Source organism: Sebastes umbrosus, chromosome 21 (assembly GCF_015220745.1).
Source record: "Sebastes umbrosus isolate fSebUmb1 chromosome 21, fSebUmb1.pri, whole genome shotgun sequence".
Classification (NCBI taxonomy): domain Eukaryota; kingdom Metazoa; phylum Chordata; class Actinopteri; order Perciformes; family Sebastidae; genus Sebastes; species Sebastes umbrosus.
Genome location: NC_051289.1, coordinates 20,429,758 through 20,451,654, shown reverse-complemented (window position 1 = coordinate 20,451,654; position 21,897 = coordinate 20,429,758). Strand labels below are relative to the sequence as shown.

Below are 21,897 nucleotides of genomic sequence, written 5' to 3'. Positions count from 1 at the left end.
CATTTTCATCTTCACTGACGTCCTACTGGACATACAGTTACACACCTGAAAGCAGCACATTCTCACTCATGCTTTTGGCAACTTGATGCGCAAACCTTTAAGAGTTTGCTCAAGGGCATCATGTAGATAATAGGGGTAAAATATTCGCGATACGCCCTTCGGCAGGCTTAAGATTCCGCTCACCTCTGGGACACCCAAGACAATGATGATGGTGAAATTAGGGGCCACGAGTGGCTCGCATTACAGCGAAAAGCCACAAACTTGGAAGCGTTGAATTCTTGCAACGCATACTATCATGTCAGGAAGCTGGAAACACAGAGATCACAGATTCGAAAACTACTGTAAACACATGTTCTGCATTCTCTTGGCAGGACGCATGACAGGCATTGCAGGAGGCTGCCATCAGAACTTTTACTCTTATATATGCAGAAATGTATTGGCTGTTATTCCTACATTTTTCCCTATGAAAACTTATTCTTAAAGCTAAAGCAGCACGCATTTAAAAGCCAAAGGAGGTCACTGCCACAGACTGACTTTTCTGAAGTACAAGTAGCCAATATGAAATAGGAAAGATCAGAGTGACTTGACTACAGTACATTCACTTGCAAGTTAAACAAAGACGATCTTGGAAAGGAAAGGGCAATATGCACAGGCTGGGGGAGGAAAATATCATGCAAGTCAAGGCAGAGGACGTCGTGGGAGAAGGGAATGTGAAGCCAAGCTAGGAGCTTGAAATAAATTAGAAAATATGACAATGATAATATTACCAGCTGCCGTTATGTCTTGCAAACAAAGAACAAGGCTAGATCTTAATGGAAAGCATGGGTTTTTGACATCCGATTGGCCCAGAGTGAAGGTTATTTATGGTCATTTTAGGGGACATTGGTCTACTAACTCAGCCCAGAATAAGATATATCAACTGAGTACAAAGAACAAACCTTTTAACATCTCTATTCCCCCTGTCTGTCTGTCATGTGAGCTTGGACATTCTAACTGAATAACCTGTAGCATCTGGACTAAATCTGCTCCCTGCCTCTCTAAAGGGAGCAGCGGCACGCCAAGCTTGCAAATCATGTGGATGTGTGGATGTGGGACTTGAATGACTGTCAGTAGACATGCCAGGATGTTCCTGTGTGGTGTCTCTGTGTGTGTGTGCAGCCGAGTGAAAGAGACAGCAAAGGGGGTTGCAGTGTAACACTTTATGATAGCTGTATGCATTCAACTTTGGCTAAACAGAGGCGATTTGCTCCGGAAATAAAAACAAACAAAAGGATGTAGACAGATGTGCCCTTTATAAAACCCTAAAATTTCTCTTTTTGCCCACCGGGGAGGAAAGTGTTAGTTCTGCAGACTCTTGAAAGACAAACACATTGATTGTTTTTAAAGGCTGGTTAAGTGTTAAAGTTTATTGGCGTAACACTTGCGGCCAGAAGGCTTTTAACAATCCATTATCAGAGCTGAATAAAAGCGCCCTATGAAAAGAAACCTTTGTCTCTCAGTTAGAAATCTCCTCTAGCTGCCCACATTGTTGCCTGTTTGAACCCATAAGATCACTTTAAACAGAATTAAGTCTCAGAGCAATGTGCTGCTTTTGTTATAATGGCACATGTGATACTATCTGAATGCTGTAAAGTGGATTTCCTTTTCAATTTTCAAGTCACAGACCTCTGAAAACACAAAGATCCATGAAGCCACTCTGATTATTTGACTTCTCTGGGAAGATTTTTGTAGTTAATATTGAATTACATGTAAAGTTTATATGGAGATAAGACTATTAGAGTTTATTAAATTTAAACCAATGTTGAGTGTGTACTGGAGGACATATTATCATGAAATTAAACTTATTCTGCATGGTGACACTGCTTCTCAGCTGAAATAATAGCCCACTTTGAGAACATAAACAAGCCCAGATAGGGATAATAAATAAGGTTATTATGCTGTTATACATACTCTCATACTAAAATATAACAAAATGTCTTTTAACAAAATAAATTTAAAAAAAAGTGGAGAAAAGCACATAGGATGGGAGTCCAGGCAGCCCAGCTGGGCACCTCACAAAGACCCTGTTGTTATACTGGAACATCAACACAGACTAAACATGGGCAACAAAATGCATTATTCTTTTGAAATAACTCAACAGAAATACTGCAGACTAATAGGAGGAAAAGCATGAAATATTGTCAACATAATAAGGGTTCTTACCTCTACACTGAACGGCTGCTCCTCTCCGTTCACGGCGCATAAAATCCACAGCAACAACTGCAAGCACAGCGTCCCCATACAGCAGCTATTAAGACATCTCCTATTGCGGACCGCCAATAAAACCATAGTGAACCACCGCTGGTGTCGCTTACTGTCTCTGTTCGGCTCTTTATTTACAGTCGGTACAAAACACAATGGACAGCGGGGGATAAATCCTACACGTTTAGCAGCAACATTGCTGGTGTCTCGGTGTCTCTCAAGCAGAGGAGAGGAGAGGAAGAGGAGAGAGGAAAGGAAGAGAGGAGAAAGAGGGGATTCGTCGCTTCGCTTCGCTGCTTCCGCCGCGGTGGTTTCTTCAGGAGGAGGAGGTTTCTCCCCGGGGAAAGTCTCTCCGTTAACGCCTGCAGTCAGCAGCCTCCTCCCGGTTCCGCAGTCCCCGGGTCAGTCCTCCGGTACGCCGGTCGTTGTTCCAAGCAGACGCGTCCAGCCCGTTTTCTGCACCGCGCGGCATAGCTGCCCGTTTTCAACCGTGTTTCCCACCCAATGCGCATGCGTTACCCCCCCCATTACCATCCCACTCCCCATCCAAACTCTCCTATAAACACAGTCCTGACGGTGTTTCCTCTGTCGGCACATTATATAGCTCCTTTATTCATACAAATAATCACTAAATCAACTTTACAAATTTGGAGATCCTAGTTTTTCACTTTACAATAAATGTAAAGTGAAAAACTTCTGCTTATAAATTTCAAAATAAAAGCAAAATGTAATTTATGCTCACATTATTTCACTTTTTTCAAACACATGTTTTAACAGTTATATGATTTTAGCTTTGCCTTTTTATCTTTATCTTTTATCTTATGCACTTAAAAATCATGCACAGTTGCATGATTTTACCTTTGTACCCCAGGACAAAGACAACTTCTGGTCATAATTTTCAAAATAAAAGCAGAATGTAGTTTATGCTCACATTATTTCACTTACCAAAAACATGTTTTAACATCTGTATGATTTTACCTTTGTACCCCAGGACAGGATACCAGAATACGAAGACAACTTCTGCTCATAAATTTCAAAATAAAAGCAGAATGTAGTTTATGCTCACATTATTTCACTTTTCAAACACATGTTTTAACAGTTGTATGATTTTAACTTTGAACCCCAGGACAGGATACCAGACTACAAAGACAACTATTGGTCATAACTTTCAAAATAAAAGCAAAATGTAGTTTATGCTCACATTATTTCACTTTTCAAACACATGTTTTAACAGTTGTATGATTTTAACTTTGTACCCCATGACAGGATACCAGAATACAGATACAACTTCTGGTCATAACTTTCAAAATAAAAGCAGAATGTAGTTTATGCTCGCATTATTTCACTTTCCAAACACTTGTTTTAACATTAGGCTACAGCTCAAAGGTTTCAGCAAAGTGCTGAACCTGGCTTACTTTGGGCATATTTATGAATTTAATATTCGGAAAACTGCAGCAAGAAAATGCTTATTGTTACAACCAAGACCTATATCGAGACAAATGTGGTTGAAGCATTGCTTTAATATAGCCTACTTACTTTTTTCCTGATATAAATGTTTCAGTGAATTGCATAAACACACTGTCAGTTATACAAGAATATAGAGTCCTCAAAAAGCTGTTTTATGTTTACATTGCTTCTTTTTATTGGTGTTTTTTTCTTCTCATTAAATGATGATGATAAAACTGCATGTTGTATCATTGTGTTTCTGTCTCTGTGTGTGTTGTTGTCTCTCTTGTTACTGTATTTAATGTATAAATCCTTCAAGGCCACTAGAGGGTGATGATAGGCTCAGTGCTTATTTCAAATAAGCACAACCCTCAGTGTATTAGTGAGTCTTCAATGGTACCCAGAGGTCCCTTCTGTGTCTCAGCATCGTTTCCAGTAGGTGATGATGATGACATCGACTGTCACTGCAGTTACTGTAGTAGAGTAAGTGATGCGATCAAGGTTTCAAGGTCCTGCTTTTACAGGCAAACCTTTCATCAAGGTCTAATCATCTTCACAGATATAAAGCATGCTGTGATGATTTTATATGTCATATTTTGAAAGTAAAAATATGTGATGTAAGTGCTGTTGCCTGATGAAAGAACTAATACACAAACAAAACCTGATCTAATGAAAAAGCCTTTTCTCTCTAATCTCCTCGGATAATAGAGAAGGGTCAGATCTAATGAGCCAGATCAATGATTTTCCACTTAGACTAACACCTGGGGATGAGGAACAAGTCAGTGTGTGTCAGTGTGTGTGTATGTGCTACAGAAAAGTTAGGTGAGCCGCACCATTAGCCAATTGATGGGGTTTCAATTTGCACACACTCACACACACACACACACACACACACCACCCTCCTCTGAGGAATTCAACGATCACACTAAATGGAAAACTCCATTTAAAGTTTAGAAAAACATCAGCAACTTTACAGTCAGGAATGCAACTGTTTATCACAATGATCTGTTTGACCCCTGTGTGACCCGTGATGTCTTGAGTTTCTATGGGACACACAAAAACTGTCATGGTCACTGTAAGTCACTTTTGGGACTACAAATAACACAGTTTACACGTGAATCAAATGTACATCTAGATACAGTATGTGAGAAACGCTGTGTGATACTGCAGCGATGACATGTGACACAGTTCGTCACAAGGTTGGATAAAGGATATGTTGTGCTCTGAGGTCTGCTGACTCACACAGCCATTAGTTCCCACTGTGTGTAACAAAGCGGATCGCAGACTCGTGAATTGTTAATTTACTTTTTACTTTAACAGCTGAGCCCCAGTTTAGACTTGTAGAGATTTATGGGAGACACAGCGATGGTTGATTTACCTCTTAAGTGATGAGAATATAGACACTAAAAACACCCTGGGAATCCTGAGTGGATCAATGATTCAACTTAACCTGACAAGTTCTCATTTCTTCTCACTGTTGAGATCATGCTAACGTCCTTCTCTCACTCAAAATAGTGTGTCTTGCTGGAAACAAGTGCAATTTCTATTTAGAGGTTAAAAAAATTCTGGCATTTCCCAAAGTTATTTTTATCCCAAACAACACAGCATCTGTCGACTTTAGCTAGCTAACACGACACATGGAATTCCAGTGAGAAACTGAAGCTAGTAGCAGTAATAATGTTAACCCTAGTAGCAGTAATAATGTTAACCCTAGTAGCAGTAATACTGCTAACCCTTGTAGAAGTAATAATGTTAACCAAGACTACACAAAGTTAGCTCTACAAGTAGTGAGAAGTTACCTGTCACTGTCCACGCATGTAATGTTAACATTTAAAGAAAAGATATGTTGGCGTGAAATTCCTGCTGTTTGTACAAACTATCCAACACCTTATTAAAATCCAGGGCTCTGACCAGATAGCTAGATGCTAATAGCTAATTATGCACATTATGCAATTCTTGCGTTACTTTTGGACAGAACAGCGTATCAAGACGTGCTCTTTACATGCATGGTGTCCTTTCAAAATAAACTTCCGTTTTCACGAAAGTTAGGTTTAGGCAACACAGCCACTTAGGTAGGGTTAGGAAACGGTCGTGGTTGATGTTCACTTCACTGACTCAATTTACGTGACTAACGACTCACGGGACTAGTGACTAACGGGATTAACGATAACGAGTCACGTCACTATCGACTCACGTGACTCACAGGACTGACGATACCAACAAGTAAAGTAACTAACGACGTACGTGACAAAATAAGTCAGCGTTACTTTTAGTTTCACACGGGACACGAACACCGGTCTCCTGGTTGAAAGTCTTGTGTTAGTTTGACCCATCCACTACCAATCCCTCTTGCCCTTAGCAGACTTTCACGCTATTAATACTATGTCCAACCGTCGAATAGCATTGCAGGTGGGTTTACATTGGAGTTGGTTGAAAGCCCGGTTCGTCACAAACTGTCGCTTAAGGGTAACTCTGTGCGTCGGTTTTCAATGACGAGGGGCGCTGCTCAATCGGCTCAGCGCTGCCCAATCGGCGCTGCCCAATCGGCGGTGTGACCGAGTTGGTAGGATACCTTCTTGGGATTTTCACACATTATTGCATTTTCTTCAGTTTATGGCACGAAACCAACTTGTAGTTGTTCTGTCGTTCTTGTTTCCTCCCCCCCCCCGCGTGGACAGGCCTCTTATGATGATGCCACTTGGAAACTGGTCCATTAGCACTGAGCTACAGAGCAGGCAATTACTATCAAGATGATACAGAGATTTTATTTCTTTATTATCATATGCTGACCCATTTGCTCTATGTCTGAAAGCATCTGTGTGCTCCTTTAAAATCAGTGAATATGATGTGTAATTTGCATTGCATTTGGTTGAATATTCATTGGCGAAAAAACTGCACCAACACAGCCGAAACGAGGTAGCAGTTGTGACACAGAAGTCCCTTCTCTTTATCCCTTGGATTTAATTAATTCCACTGCGTTTAGCGGTGATAAAAGGTTACAATAATTTTTTTTTCCAATGTGAAAGTTTGACTTCCTTTCTTTGTTCTCCTCGTGCTTATTTAGAAGTTTGTTGGCTGGTTAAATCGTTTTCTCATCCTGACTTCCTCTCTCCTTTCCCAACTCCCTCGCTCTCACCGTCTCTCTTCCTCTCCTCTTCTTAATGATTTCCTCTCTCACTCGATAATCCTGAATACCCTTTCTGAAAAGGTTCTGGCCCTTTCCAACTGGCCCTCCCACCAGTGCAGATCCTTGCCAGGATCCTCAAAGCCTTCCTTTCCAAACATGACTCTGTCTCATAACTGCTGCATCTGCTCCCAGTCAGACCTCCTGGATCTGCTGGCAGCATGAATCCAAAGCCTCCCGTCTGTCTCCCTTTCTCTCCGAGTAGAGGAATTAAAAAAAGAGTATGAGGGGAAGATGAAGAGATCTGCAACGAAGCACCGAGTTTACCCCAAGTGATTGTTTTATTCAAGGTACTGCAAAACCCTAAAGTAAGCCCACATTTGTTCTGGGAATGAAAATGTCCTGTGCACTTCTGCTTTGCTCATCGCAATAAAATTTCAAACGTGCCTCAATTTATCAACAAAAGGAGACATTTCCCTCATTATTAAGGAGTAAAACTCGTCTTCAACCCAGACTTCACAGCGTGTTCAACTCCTAAAATGTTTCCTGAGGTTGGGTGGGATCACGATCAGATCACGTTCTCTCTCCAGATGAAGCTCTGGGGTCGGATTGGAAGCACAGCGAGAAGCCGCCCTCTCAACAAGGTTTCGGATTGATTGCCGTGTTATCATACGGCCAGCTGAAGCCAACTAAAAGGAAAAGGCACTCCAGTAAGAAATAACTGCTCTCTTCCAACAAGAGCCTTTTTCACAGTTGGACCATTTTACTTGGGGCTGAACCCAAAAATCATTTTGGGGTGCTTTTCACCATCACAGTGTTGCTTTCTTTCACATGGAAACTCTTCCTAACCACAAATGGTTTGCAGTTGTCAGCAAGGCGTTTTGTTTATTTCGTGCCACTATTTTCAATTTCATCTCTAACACAGTGATTCTCAAAGTGAGGTCCGGGGACCCCCAAGGTTAAAAAAATGGTGCTGTATCATTAAAAAGTACATATCTACAGATGGGGACCATTTGCGCCAATAAAACAAGCAGATTGTGTCCATTTCTCCCACCCACGTTAGCTTTGGGCCAATAGAAACTTCATGTTCATGCTGCTGCTTAGCTCAGGTTATTAGCCAGCAAGGTAGCTGGCGAGCATGGAGAAATATTTGAGTCAGTCCATATCGTCAAGTGGAGCTAAGACTAAACTAGCTAAAGTGAGAAAATATGATGACAGTTATATCGAGCGACAGGAGACCAAAATGCGTCATGTGTCTTCAGGACCTAGCGAACGAAGCCATGAAACCGGCCAAGCTGACAAGCTGACATCTGATTACATAGGACCTGGAATATCTGGGCAAAACAAAGGTATTAACATGATTCAAATTGAAATGTGTTTCTGTTTATCGCTATCAAACAGGTCTGAAGTATTAAGGTTGAAAAGTTTTAGAACACTGGGTCCCTGACCCCAAAAAGTTTGAGAACCCCTGCTCTAAAAATTCTCAAGTACTCACAATATTGTCTATAAAAACATATTTATAAAGAAGGTTTCTTGGATCTTATTTTTACAGAACTTAATTTCGATCTTTTTAAAGAATGTCAAGTTCTGCTCCAAAGTTTTATTTCATGTGTTTCATTAGTTCTCTAATTTCACCCTTTTTACTGAATTTATAGGAGTTTGCATTCCAAGTCTGCCAATGCACATTTAGTCACTCAGTTCAATAAAACATGGAAGGTTTTGACTCTCTCTTTCCCAACTTGCATCGAATCCTTTCACATTTCAAAGAGAGAGTTTATGCAAGTACCTGCTTGTAGCTTAAAAAAGCCCCACTACAGTTTGCACGTGCATTCTTATACGAAGTCATCAACCCAACCCGAATATAGCACCGCATGTGCACTGATGTAAAAACCGGTAGTTTTGCCATTTGGAATCATGGCTTGGCTGAGCTCCCAGGGCCAAATGACACAGGAAATCAACACATCTGGGTCTCTGGCTCTGATCACAGACCCATCACTGATGTGATTGCACCGTCTCTTCTAGGAAGTTTTAACATAAGGCGAAGAGCTGATCTCTATTAACCCAGCAGTGACGCCCGAGCCCCCGCCATGTGGCTCCATCCAAGCCGGCCACTGATTTGTTTAAACTTTTGGACACACAGACGTACAGACAAACAGCAGAAATGGGTCGGCTTGGTGTAAAAATAACCTGATTACAGCCCACACGTTGCCATCGCTGGGAACAGATTGGATATTTACATAATAAGCTTAGTCGTGCAGTCAGTTTCACACCAGCGAGAAACCAGATTCACTTTGCAGAAGCATTAGGGTCCCTGTTATCTGTACCGTTAGAGAAGAAAGGGGGTAACACATGTGTGGCGTGCTTCACACACTTGTATGGACTGAAGAACTTGATGTAGCTTGAGTTTGTTTAAAGAGATCAGAAGGAAGCTGTATGAATGAGACGAAGCTATTCAAGTACGAGGGTTGTCAGCTGATTTGGCAGTAGATTAGTTGAAGACGCATGGGGGGGGGAGACAGCTGATTTTTTTTGGCTTTAGAGTCCTACCGGTCTCTTTGCTGATGAAAGCAAAAATCCCAAACAAAAGGAACCTGTGATGAAAGACCGAAAGATAAAGAGGAAGAGGGAGGAAGAGGATGTGTGGAGGAGTTGTGTGGGAAGTAAAGCATGGAGTAGGTACTGTAGTGTACTGTGTGAGTTAGCTCGGTGCAATCAAGTTCTTTCTACTCAACTTCAGCTGTCATCATATGGTGAAGGGACAGTAGGCTAGCAAATAAATTAAGTATGGTTAAGGTTCAATATGGTATTTTTCAAACTGGGTCGTATTCTCATTGTTGCGGCCATGTGACTATGCCAACTTTACACTCGCTAATGTAACAGGACAAGCAACTTGAGCATCCTTAAAGTGGCAGTAGGCAGTATATTTTTGGCATCATTGGGAAAAAAAATTCTATAACAACCTTTCAGCATATTGTAATTCAAGTGTTCTGAGAGAAAACTAGACTTCTGCACCTCCTCATGGCTCTGTTTTCAGGCTTTAGAAAATCTAGCCAGTGACAGGAGACTGTGACCAATCACTTCATTGAGAGAGCGTTTCTTCACCAGATTTCACAATGGCGGCGGCGTCACACACTTTCTCATTTTACAGCTAAACCGTGCACTACAAGATGATTCTGAAAACATTTGAGGCGAGAAATACGCATTAACGTAACATAATATTGATTCATATTTGATCAACGCTGCCTAGTTTGACCGTTTGGTCGGAGTTCGTGAGTGATTGACAGCCGGCTCTCATAGACGACAGCTGGACAGCAGACCTCAGATCAGCTCTGACTGCTTGTTTTCCTCTGGTATGTGAAATCTTGCAGATGCCATTAGGAGCACCGGAGGACACAGAGGCACATGATTTCTTTCAGGTTATCTGTTTCATGTACTACTGTCATGATATAGCGACCGTTTTATAAAAATAACTTTTTTGAATCATATTTGCTCCAATCTCGCCTACTTCAGCTTTAACCTTTCCATGCAAACTTCTATTGTAAAGAAATAATATCAAATACTTCTCTCTGAGTTTGACCGCGAGTAAACACATAGAGTAGCACCCGAGGATAGCTGCTGTAGTTAACTGAATATGGATCTACTTGTGGAGAAACTTGCAAGCTAACCACACTAGCCAGCAGCAAGAGGACCAATGTGCTGCCTGCTCTAATATGTGCAGACTCTGCATTTCCCAAATCCCTAAAAGCATGACCAACAATGTGCACAATTACAATAAAGAAAATAAAATGCAAGTGAATCTAGAATTACCGCCTCACTGTTGTATGCCTCCGACCAACCAGTCAAGTTGCAGTTTACATCCATGTCATCAAAATGTCATTACGTCATCATTTAATCTTATTATACATTTGTGTGAAATTGGCATAATTGGCATATATATTATGGCAGAGTTATGGCCAAAAACATGTTTTGTGAGGTCACAATGACCTTTGACCACCAAAATCTAATCAGTAAATCCCTGAGTCCAAGTGGACGTTTGTGCCAAATTTGAAGAAATTCCTTCAAGGTTTTCCTGTGATATCACAAGAATGTGACGGTCAGTTTTTGACCTTTGACCACCAAAAGTGGACATTTGTGCCAAATTTGAAGAAATTCCCTATAGGCGTTCCTGAGATATCGTGAGAATGGGACGGACAGATGGACCGACGGATAACCCCGAAAACATAATGCCTCCGGCAACGGCAATATATAAAAATGACATAATTTGGTTTGGGAAACAACATGGTTACGGTTCAAATTACTTATTTGTAATAAATACACTGTGGGACACATTACTTAGGCATTAATGTAAATAGGCAAAATAGTCCGATATGAACATATATGAGATTATGGGCTGATACTGGGCTGAAAGATGCAACAAAACAAAACTTTCATTCAGATGTTTGAACTTGGAAGCTTCATGATAATATGGAGGGTAAACCCAAAACACGCTCACACTTAGTTCACCAACCGTTTTAGTAAAGAATAAGGGAATTAGCACTTTCAATCAATGTTCTTTATATTTTTGCTACTACAGTAGTGAATTTGAAGAGACACCTATCCATCAATCACTATTAACATATATTGATAGTATCAGCCCAAACCTACACTGACTTTACCTCCCAGACAGCCACTGCAATGTCAAAAATAGTTTTGCAGTACCTCCCCGTAGATCTGATAAGGCTAGAAACTGTAATCTTCAAAGTCAAAGGCAATGGAAACTAATTCACTACACACACACACACACACACACACACACACACACACACACACACAGAGAGAGAGAGAAAAATGGCTTTGGGGAGATTTTCCCCAGTGATTGGTTGTGGTTACAGCGGCTCCGAAACCCAGAGTCTCCGCTCTGCACCGAAAACGTTTCCACCCTTCCTGTACGGGGTAAACAGTCGTACCATGCAGCCACCCATTGGCCAAAAAACCTGAAACTGATCCGCACCGCAAAATCGGAAGTAGGTCGATTGGCGCTGTTGGCAAACTCCGTCTCTCTCTAACTCACTCTCACTCTCCCTCAGTGTGGCCAACAGTTTCTTTTTCAAACTTATGCTTGTGGGAATAAGGCAGACTGATGCCATAACGGAGCTGTTAATAACTTCAGTGGGAGAAACTTGGAGGGGAAGTACAACACTAAAGAAGGCAATGGCGCTTCCCATCTCCTGCACTTTATGACAAGATATAAAAATGTGGAGATATGGTAGTGTTTTTTATTTTCCTGAAATGGCAGACCTACTGAAAGCTTCAAGAAAGAAGTCTGACATTTTGGGAAATATTTGCTTTTCCAGCCAAAAAATAGTAATAGGCGCAATTTTTCACAACATTTCAAATTAACCTTCAGTGTAATGATGATGAATGATGGAAAAAAAAAAAAGCTACGAAAATTTGCAAAATATGGCTTTCTTGGCAGTGACAATTACCGTTTATACAACTCCAAATGAGCCAGTAATATTAGAAGCAGCATCAGTGCATGTGTTCTGTACGGAGACAGAAATAAAAAGAGTATGAATTACCGCCAATAATGCATTATTCATGGTTAGTGTATTTTTTTTTCTAAATGTTGTGGTGAAGAAGCACAAAATGCTGTAGCGCAGCGAAAGAGCGTGCTGCTGTGTTTGCCAACTGATCTATAATTTACCAGTCAGGGTCTAATGATATCTGTACCATCTCCTTCAAATGTCTGTGTGTGTTTGTGATGAAGCCGTGACCTGAGACTCAGAGGAAAACACACAGGCTTTGTGTGAATAATATGACATAAGACTTTGGCCAATATGCTTTAATGCACCTGATGTTAAGGAGGGAATACTCTCAATGACGGATCAAGCACTTCCAGCATGCCGTTCGCCGCCTGTCGCAGGCCTCAACGTACCGCTGAATAAAAGCTGAATGGTGCAAGTTCAGCAGTGCCACGGCAGAAAGATGAGCAATGCACTTACCACCCTACTTGGAGGAATTATGATTGATTACAGCTCCCTGAAGCGTTTCTCACGACGGCCCTCTCCGTGCACTAAATTGGTTCTTGGCTCTGGGCAAAGCACCATTTCACACGGGGACGTTTTAAAGCAGACTGTAGCCTGCAGAAGTGGTTAGCCTAGACCTGTCACAGTTAGCACATGAATTAATGCCACGTTACGCCAGATGAGTTTTATTCTTATTCCGAGTGTGACTGCAGTAGCCCAGCTGTCGGCGCAGATTAGCCTGTATGTCTGGATGGGTTGAAGAAGAGTGAATACCTATAGACCGTCCTGACTGCAGAGCAGAGCTCCAGGCTCCAGTCGCAGCCCCATGATGTTTAAAATGTGTCTGGATTGTTGGCCCAGACTGGCCAGGTTCATGTAGTGTGAAGCAGTGCAAGACTTAGCAGACAGAAAGTTTTTGTCAGTTTAGCTCAAGGGAGGGAAAAGAAAATGTACAGGAACTACAGTCACTTTCAACAAAAATGCCCACTTAAACTAACAGTTTGCATCAGGTCAACTCTTGATGCTCTGCATTGGACAAATGTTAACGCCGTTTCAAATGACTTACTGTAATAGAGGTTTCATAAAATGGAGTGTTCATCCTTGTTCACACCATAGACTGCCTATAAGAAGAGAACGTAGTCTCTGCGATGTCACCCATTGGTTTGTGGACTGCCGATTTGAAGCCATCTTGGTTTTGGGCGGTCGCAACTTTAAGCGACGAAAATGTTACAATTGACTTATATGAACTGAAAACGCATTGTGAAAGGATTAAAGTTCGAAGATGAAAACACAGACAACTCCCAGACTGGTCAACGCCGTGGTAGCACCTGTCAATCAGAAGGTAGCCACGCCCTAAAGCATCACCTGCCTTATGGTCTATTTGACTCTAAATGGGACCATAATTTACTAAATGAACATCATGCTGTATTGAAGAAAACTTGAAACTAGCGATTGAGACCATAAACTCATGTTTACAATGTTTACTGAGGTAATAAATCAAGTGAGAAGTAGACTCATTTTCTCAAGGACTCATTTTCTTCACAGATGTCTTCTTGCAATATATATATGTGTGTATGTACGTATGTCTAAAGTTTAACAAATTTAAACGTTTTTTCTGCATTCATTTGACAAGTTTAAGTCCAATTTTCACTCTCCTTTTAGTTCTGGTTTGATCTCCACGAACTCCTGAGGTACTTATGTATTACTTATCTTTGTCTGCTAAATGTCTGTCTGCCGTTTCGTGCTGGGCAGGTAACAAATTGTGGCTTTTCCACTGTCTACATTGAGAACGTTGGGACATACCGTGTGTCATGAAGATGCATTTTAGGATTTTCACCTATCATTTGTACGTCACAATTGTGTCATTTGTACGCCACACAACAAAGCTATGGTAAGGTCCGCAGTTAGGTTTAGGCAACAAAACTACTATTTAGGTATAGGAAAAACGTCATATTTGGGCTTAAAATAAGTACATAAATTAAGTAAAATAGTACGGAAATAATGTAAAATAAGTACGGAAAACACGCCACAAACATAACTTACAAAACAAAACACTGGTCTCCTGATTAAAAGTTTGTTGGACAGATCCACCTCCTTACCCCACCTTAAGCAGTCTGTCTCACTTTTTATCCTACATCATTAGCTCTGAGCTTAGCATATTTACACGGATGCATTTACATTGCAGTCAGTACAGACTACATGGCGTACAAATGATACGCCAAAAGCAAGAAGAGTTCTTATTGCACGCTAAATGCCTTGCAATCGTGGCATTCACACAGCTTTTTGTGCGACCGGGCTGGCAGAGTTGGGTGACAATTTTGTGTGGCTTTGTCACTATGAGTGTCACCTTTCACATTACACATTAGTCATGTGACTTATTGTGAATATAAAAATATTGAGTAAAGCAGCTTTAACTCTAATATATTTAATTTGCTGCTTTCCTTTTGTCCTGCAACTGTGCAACTGAGGCAGCAAGGTTTATAAAAAATATGGGTTAAATCCCGCCTTACACTATTTTTTAAATAACGCTGGTAATGTTGGTGACTTTGAAACTGAAGCCTACTCCAGTTCTCACTGTAAGCAGCTCCGGTTACAAGTCTTAGCTACACGTCTAAAATGTAAATGTAAAAAATGTAATGGGCTACATTAGCCCTGGGCCAAGAATAATCGTGAGCTGAAAATATGCCATGGGAAAGCCATTATCCTGCAGATGCTTCCCAGCTGAATGATCACATTAAAACAAAGGTGTTATGACATGAGAGGCCTTTAAAAATGTTAATTGTAAGCAAAAAAGCCCTGGGCTTTCAAAGCCAAAATTGCTCCAACAGTTAAGAAACGCTTTATGAGGAGGCGATACTACAGATGTGCAGCTGATATGAAGACTTTCAGACTGCGATCATCAAGGGGAAATGTGCCTTGCTAATGAGCTGGGTGAATTGGGAACACTGGTGAGGAGTCAGGGGGAGTACAAAGGGTTCGGTATTGTGTCTCACTGTGACACAGATACAAGAATGTACTCATGACTGAAAACACTGCCAACTTCCAGATGGATGAAAGTGGAGAAGTGGAAACACTACTGGGAGCAGTAAGAGGAAAAGGAGTGGCGGCTCGCTGCGCTTGTTAACACCAAATAATGCAGTCCTGAAAATATTTCTTTTACAGAGCGCACCTGCAGCTCAGACGTTAAACTGAAATAAGAGTGTGATGTCAGACAATCCACTACAGTACGACTTCACACAGTCTTGAGGACTGCAACATGTTTTGGAATGTATAACTATAACTGTATTAACTAAAAAATATTACCTACATTTTTAACCACACTCGCGGAGTGGCCACTTTGGTCCTTTCAGAAATATCTCAACTAGTGGATAGATTGCTATAAAATGTGTTACAGACATTCATGGGGCCTTAGTTCTCTGCCGGAAAATGGTGGATTGCGCCAATCATCGCCCCAAGCGAGGAGGTTAAAGTATCTCGGGGTCTTGTTCCCGAGTGAGGGTCAAATGGAGCGGGAGATGGACAGGCGGTCCATTGTGGTGAAGAGGGAGCTGAGCCGGAAGGCTAACCTCTCAATTTACTAGTCCATCTACGTTCCAACCCTCACCTATGGTCATGAGCTTTTGGTAGTGACCGAAAGAAAGAGATCACGGATACAAGCGGACGAAATGACCTTCCTTCATAGGATGGCTGGGCTCAGCCTTAGAGATAAGGTGAGGAGCTCAGACACCCTGAGGGAGATCGGAGTAGAGCCGCTGTTCCTTCACGTTGAAAGGGGCCAGCTGAGGTGGTTCAGGCATCTGATCAGGATTCCTCCTGGATACCTCCCTTTGGAGGATTTCCGGGCATGTTCAACTGGTAAAAGGCCCCGGGGTAGACCCAGAACACGTTGGAGAGATTATATATCTTCCTGGGAATGCCTCAGGGTCCCCCAGGAAGAGCTGGAAAATGTTGCTGGGGAAAGCGACGTCTGGAATACCCTGGATGGATAGATGGATGGATGGATGGATGGATAGATGGGACATTCATGGTGGATGATGAACCCTTATGACTTTGGTGATCCCCTAAATTTACCTTAAGCGCCTAACGTTAAAAGGTCAAAATCTAAATTTGTCCAGTACAGCACTAGTAGTGCTGCAACACTAATGACATTCCCATCAGCCTCAGCTGTACTTTGTGCTAAGTGCTAATTAGCAAATGTTATATAATGTGCTAAACTGAGCAAGCAAACATGGCAATTACACTTGCTAAAAATCAGCATGTTAGCATCGTCATTGGGAGCATGTTGGCATGCTGACGTTAGCATTTAGCTCAAAGCACAGCTGTGCCTAATACAGCCAGAGCTGCTAGTGTGGCTGCACAATTAGTCTTTGATTGTTGCTTATTAAATCATGAATATTTGATAGTTACAGAAATATTTTGAAGCTATATTTTCAGAGCCTGTTGGTAGGGTTATATCTCTCAGCTCACCAAGTTGCCTATTTTCCACAAATTTGTCAAATGCTCAACCATGGAGAATAAATATTATTTTTTAAGGATGCTTGCAGCTCCATTGACATCCACATCATCACCCTGCATGCACCACCAGCAGCAGCAGCATGAGATCATGTGGTCCATATGGAGAGGACATGGATAAAATGACATCAAGCATCATGTCATAAGGTACATAGATAGTATTAAGAAACATATGGGAGCCACACAGATATGTACACAGTGAAATGGACAAAGTGTATGTCAGAGAGCAACCTGGCAGCATCGCCTCTTAGACAACATGTCATTTCCTGGCAACCCCCCTGCACACACATTTGACGGCATCACAGGAAGTTCACCTGCTGCTTTTGACCCTGACTCATAAACCAAACTGCCAACTGGGGTGAGAATGATGTGCAATGCGGTTATGTGTGTGTTGCATCAGCGTTAAATCCCTGCAGAGGGGACGTAATAGGTCACATCCTCTGATATTTACTGTATGTTGGCCTTTTAGGACGAGTCACATCCAGTTAGTGTGATCTTCCTCCGGTACATAAAGTACCACGCAGTCTGACTCATCATGTACTGCAGAATTAGAACATAGGGTTTACTACAGAAGTGATCAACAGTACACTCATGGGAAACTTGTAAGATGAAATGTCACTACAGTGACAGTTTGATCATATTCAACACATGCATTCATGCGATGTATCATCATAAAACGCTTCGTATGTTAACTTAGGAAAAGTTATTCCTCATTTTTTGTGCGTTTTCCTACCAATATCCAGGAACACTTGTCAATTCCCCTTGCTATATGCATACAGTCCTTTTAAAATGTGTCAAAAATATATGTCTTCGAAGGAAACAGCTTGGTTAGGTTTAGGAAAAGATTGTTTTTTGGGTTTAAACCAACCCCGAGCTCCTCTCTGCACAGTGTCTTTACTTACTTACTTGTGCCTATTGCTCCTTTTCATGGAGCATAGGCTGTTGACCACAGTTTGACAGAGTCTCCTGTCCTGGGCTTTCCTCTCCACCTGTTTCCTTGTCAGCCTGCTCTTCTCAATGACAGTTTCGAGCTCCCTTCGCCAGGTGTTCTTGGGCTGGCCTCTCTTTTTTGTGCCTTTGGGTTCCATCTAAGGGCCTGCCTGGTGATGCTGGCATTGGGGTTTCCAGAGCGCGTGGCCGATCCATCCCCATTTTCTTCTCTTGATCTCCTCTTCCACAGGTTGTTGGCCCGTTCTCTGCCAGAGATTGTTGTTGCTGATGGTAAATCCACCTCAGGCAGCTGCTGATGAATGTTTATGAATGTTACTTTTGTCATTGTGGTCTGGCTAATTTGTTACCAAATATTCCTCAGCTGGATGAATGAAGCCCTGGCCTTGCCGATTCTGGCATTTGTCTTTGTCATTTTATAAACTTCCTGGTTCACGATTACATGGATACGATACAAATTGAGTTTTTGGGATGTATACGAATTACAGTGCATTACTTTTTGTTGGTATAGCTACGAATGGTGAGAAAAGAACAGCCTGATCAATGGATAGTTAGTAAGTTAGTTTTGTTTTTACTTACACCTGCCTAATATTGAGTAGGTCCCCCTTTTGCCGCCAAAACAGCCCTGACCCGTCGAGGCATGGACTCAACTAGACCTCTGAAGGTATGATGTGGTATCTTTAAGTCCTGTAAGTTGCGAGGTGGGGCCTCCATGGATCGGACTTGTTTGTCCAGCACATCCCACAGATGCTCGATTGGATTGAGTTCTGGAGAATTTGGAGGCCGAGTCAACACCTCGAACTCGTTGCCATCCACATGATGTAAAAGAAAACGTGATTCATCAACCGGGCCACCTTCTTCCATTGCTCCGTGGTCCAGTTCTGATGCTCACGTGCCCATTGTAGGCGCTTTTGGCGGTGGACACGGGTCAGCATGGGCACACTGACCAGTCTGTGGCTACAGCCCCGTACGGAACAAACTGCGATGCACTGTGTGTTCTGACACCTTTCTATCGGAACCAGCATTAACTTTTTCAGCAACTTGAGCTACAGTAGCTCTTCTATTGGATCGGACAACACGGGCCAGCCTTCGCTCCCCACGTGCATCAATGAGCCATGGCCGCCCATGACCCTGTCGCCAGTTCACCGGTTTTCCTTCCTTGGAGCACTTTTGGTAGGTCCTGACCACTACAAGAGCTGCAGTTTAGGAGATACCCGGACCCAGTCGTCTAGCCATCACAATTTGGTCATTGTCAAAATCGCTCACATCCTTACGCTTGTCCATTTTTTCTGCTTCCAACACAAAGTTCAAATTTCAAAATGTTCACTTGCTGCCTAATATATCCCACCCACTGCCAGGCGCCATTGTAACGAGATAATCAATGTCATTCACTTCACATGTCAGTGGTCATAATGTCATGGCTGATCGGTGTATATATCACAATAGAAACATAAATCACTTGAACCATCAATCTGAGTACATAACCCAAATGGATCATCATGCATATCAAGCTGATTTTCCATCTCAAGTACGGCAAGACCTGTTTTCCTCTCACTAAATAATGCACTGATGAAAGCCCTGCCTTTAATAAACAGGTTAGTTTTCATGTGGAGTGGTCCTCACTCCAAACAAGACTTCCATGCTGTCCATGTACAGGTCTCAATATATTTAAAGACAATTTAGCAGAAGAGAAGGCAGCTTCAAACACCAAATGGGGCTTCACAACTAGTCACACAACAGATTATTGTCCGTGGATAAGCATACAATTCCAAGAGAAAGATAAACCAGCAAATACATACTGTAGATGTTCTATTGGCAGTTTTAGACGGTTACTTCTATTTTATATAACTAGGATGTTGGTAGATCCCCAATGTTGGGTACATGGAAGAAGTGAGTACCATGACAACAGCTGATGGTGTTAGACTGAGCTGAGCCATGTGACCGACACACTGACCGACAGTAAATTTCACACTGTAAATTTGTCATTACTCTAGACAGATTTGTGGATTCGGTGAGGATTGTTGACCCCAGGTGGGAGAGCAGATTTCTATCCTCCGCTCGGTTCGTCTCGACTGTGCCGTTGCAGGTCAGCGATCTCTTCTCCCCAAGGATGATGAGTTGGCCCTGATGAACAGCTCGCAGCGCGAAGCGGGGCGCATGGAAATGCCACGGCAAATAAATGCAGCCCAAGGGAGCGCTGTTGTTTGTATGCAGCGTGGCAGCGGCACAGGTTCAAACAATTCTATCAAAAGTGTATTCATGATAAGATGATATATTCATTTGAAAGGTCAGGCTTGTCTGAAACAGACAGCTGAAGATATTTGCAAATATTACATTATCTATGTATTGAATATTTTGAGGGTGTCCAGAAGATGAACAAACATACAGAAGTTCAACCGGTCGACAAATAGGCGTCTGCATGCAGATGGAGGCTCAGAGTTTGCACGGTTACGTTTCTTTATTTCCTTATAGAAAGCATTAGAGAAGTGAGAGATGATAATACATTCATGTAGGAACTGATTTAATCAATATGTAGTACCTATTTGTTGGGTGTATGTATGCTTTTTTGTGTGATGGACTTGCGAGGGCCGACTGACTTCCTCATCATCATTAATCCCCATTATAAAAGCAAACAGTGATATTTGACAGTAATAATGCTCAATTGCTCCCATTCCGTTTTGTAATTACTCCAGTATATGTTGTCCTCTACTGGTGGCCTGCTGCTGAGCCCAACAGCTGCAACTCCTATCTTACAATCATTGCTATCTGCATTATTATCCATTTGACCCAGTATGGGCGTGCAGCACATGGGTGCTTGAAGCTCTATCTAAAGCTATGATAGGCAATCTGTGAGTGCTGTAATCAATGGCTAATAACCATCCAAGGAAGCTCAGCCGGTCATTTGGACAGCCAGGTGGAATTGGGTTATCTGATTGGGTCGTTTGCGACGTGTCTGGGTGGGTATTGAGTGTTGCGGCCAGCTGCAGGGTAGATGTTACAAGTGGGAACAGAATAATCACTCTGCTGGCACATGGGTGCTAGTGTGTTGGGTTACTGTGAGGTTAGTAGGGCTGGGTATCAGTACTCGATACCTTTAAGGTATAAATAAACCAGTACCAAGTAGTATCCAAACTTCTCCAGTTAAACGATACTGCACTCGATCCTTTTTGTACAAAGATTGAGAAAAAAAAAACTATATCTATGGTTTTGCTTGCAGCCAATCATCGCGACGTGTGATTGGCCCACTACCGCAGCAGCTCACATGCATTCATACATTAAATTTGATCTATCATGCTAAGCATTTAGGAGCAGTGGACTGCTGTAAAGCACCCGAGGAGCAACTTGGGTTTCTGTATCTCGCTCAAGGACACTTTGACATGCGGACAGGAGCAGCCGGGGATCGAACCACTAACCTTGTGGTTAAAGGACGACCCGCTCTATCCTCTGACTCACAGTTACAACTACAACCCAAATGTCGGCCAATGCCAATGTTGGGATTGCCTGCACACATCTCTCAACATGGAGATGGCTGAGCTGGCGGTTAGCAGCTAACGGTGCTAGCAGCTAAAGGTGCTAACAGCGCGAACAACGCTAACAGCCGCAACAGTGCTGCCAGAGAAAAAACATTGTTAACCTGGAGAGGAACTGGAAGGTGGGCGTTGCGCTTCCATGACATTGCCAATCCGACCCATGGTGGTGTTGTCATTGGCGTTATCAGCGTTAACCCCCATCTGAGCGCAGTGCAGAGCGGCTGCGATTAGCTAAGCAGCGTGACACACACAGCCTCCATTCACACAATGGGTATCGCATGAAGTGGGGAAAAAAGGTATTAAATTAAGTACTCTATTGAGCTTAGTATCACTTTAAGAGTACTGGTATTGGTACTGGTATCGTAATTTTTTAAACGATACCCAGTCCTAGAGCCCTAATGGTTGATATCAACGCCACGTGGATTTGTTGAAAAAGACTATCGGTGTTCATAAACAGGAAAGTCTCCTAGCAACGCCAGCCCTCAGATGTCAACAACAGCTGTCATGGGAAACAACCCCCCAATCCCCATCGAGAGCATTTGAAACATAGAAAAAACGTGCACACAACACCATTAGTATAATTTGTTACACA

General features: G+C 42.2%; 1 protein-coding gene across 5 annotated transcripts in view; it reads right to left on the bottom strand.

Annotated features, from left to right (window-relative positions):
• LOC119480373 (matrix metalloproteinase-16-like) overlaps positions 1–21,897 on the bottom strand; it is a 167,393-nt gene that overhangs the window by 83,202 nt on the left and 62,294 nt on the right. Inside the window, exon 1 of one of the 5 annotated variants that reach the window (XM_037756526.1) lies at positions 2,203–2,736. The exons of 3 other annotated variants lie outside the window; for them this stretch is intronic. In XM_037756526.1, coding sequence (XP_037612454.1) covers positions 2,203–2,328 — 126 coding nt within the window. In that variant the 5' untranslated portion in view covers positions 2,329–2,736. Of the gene's footprint in view, positions 1–2,202; positions 2,737–21,897 lie in introns of those variants that run through there. One more of the 5 variants, XM_037756525.1, reaches the window with a different exon arrangement.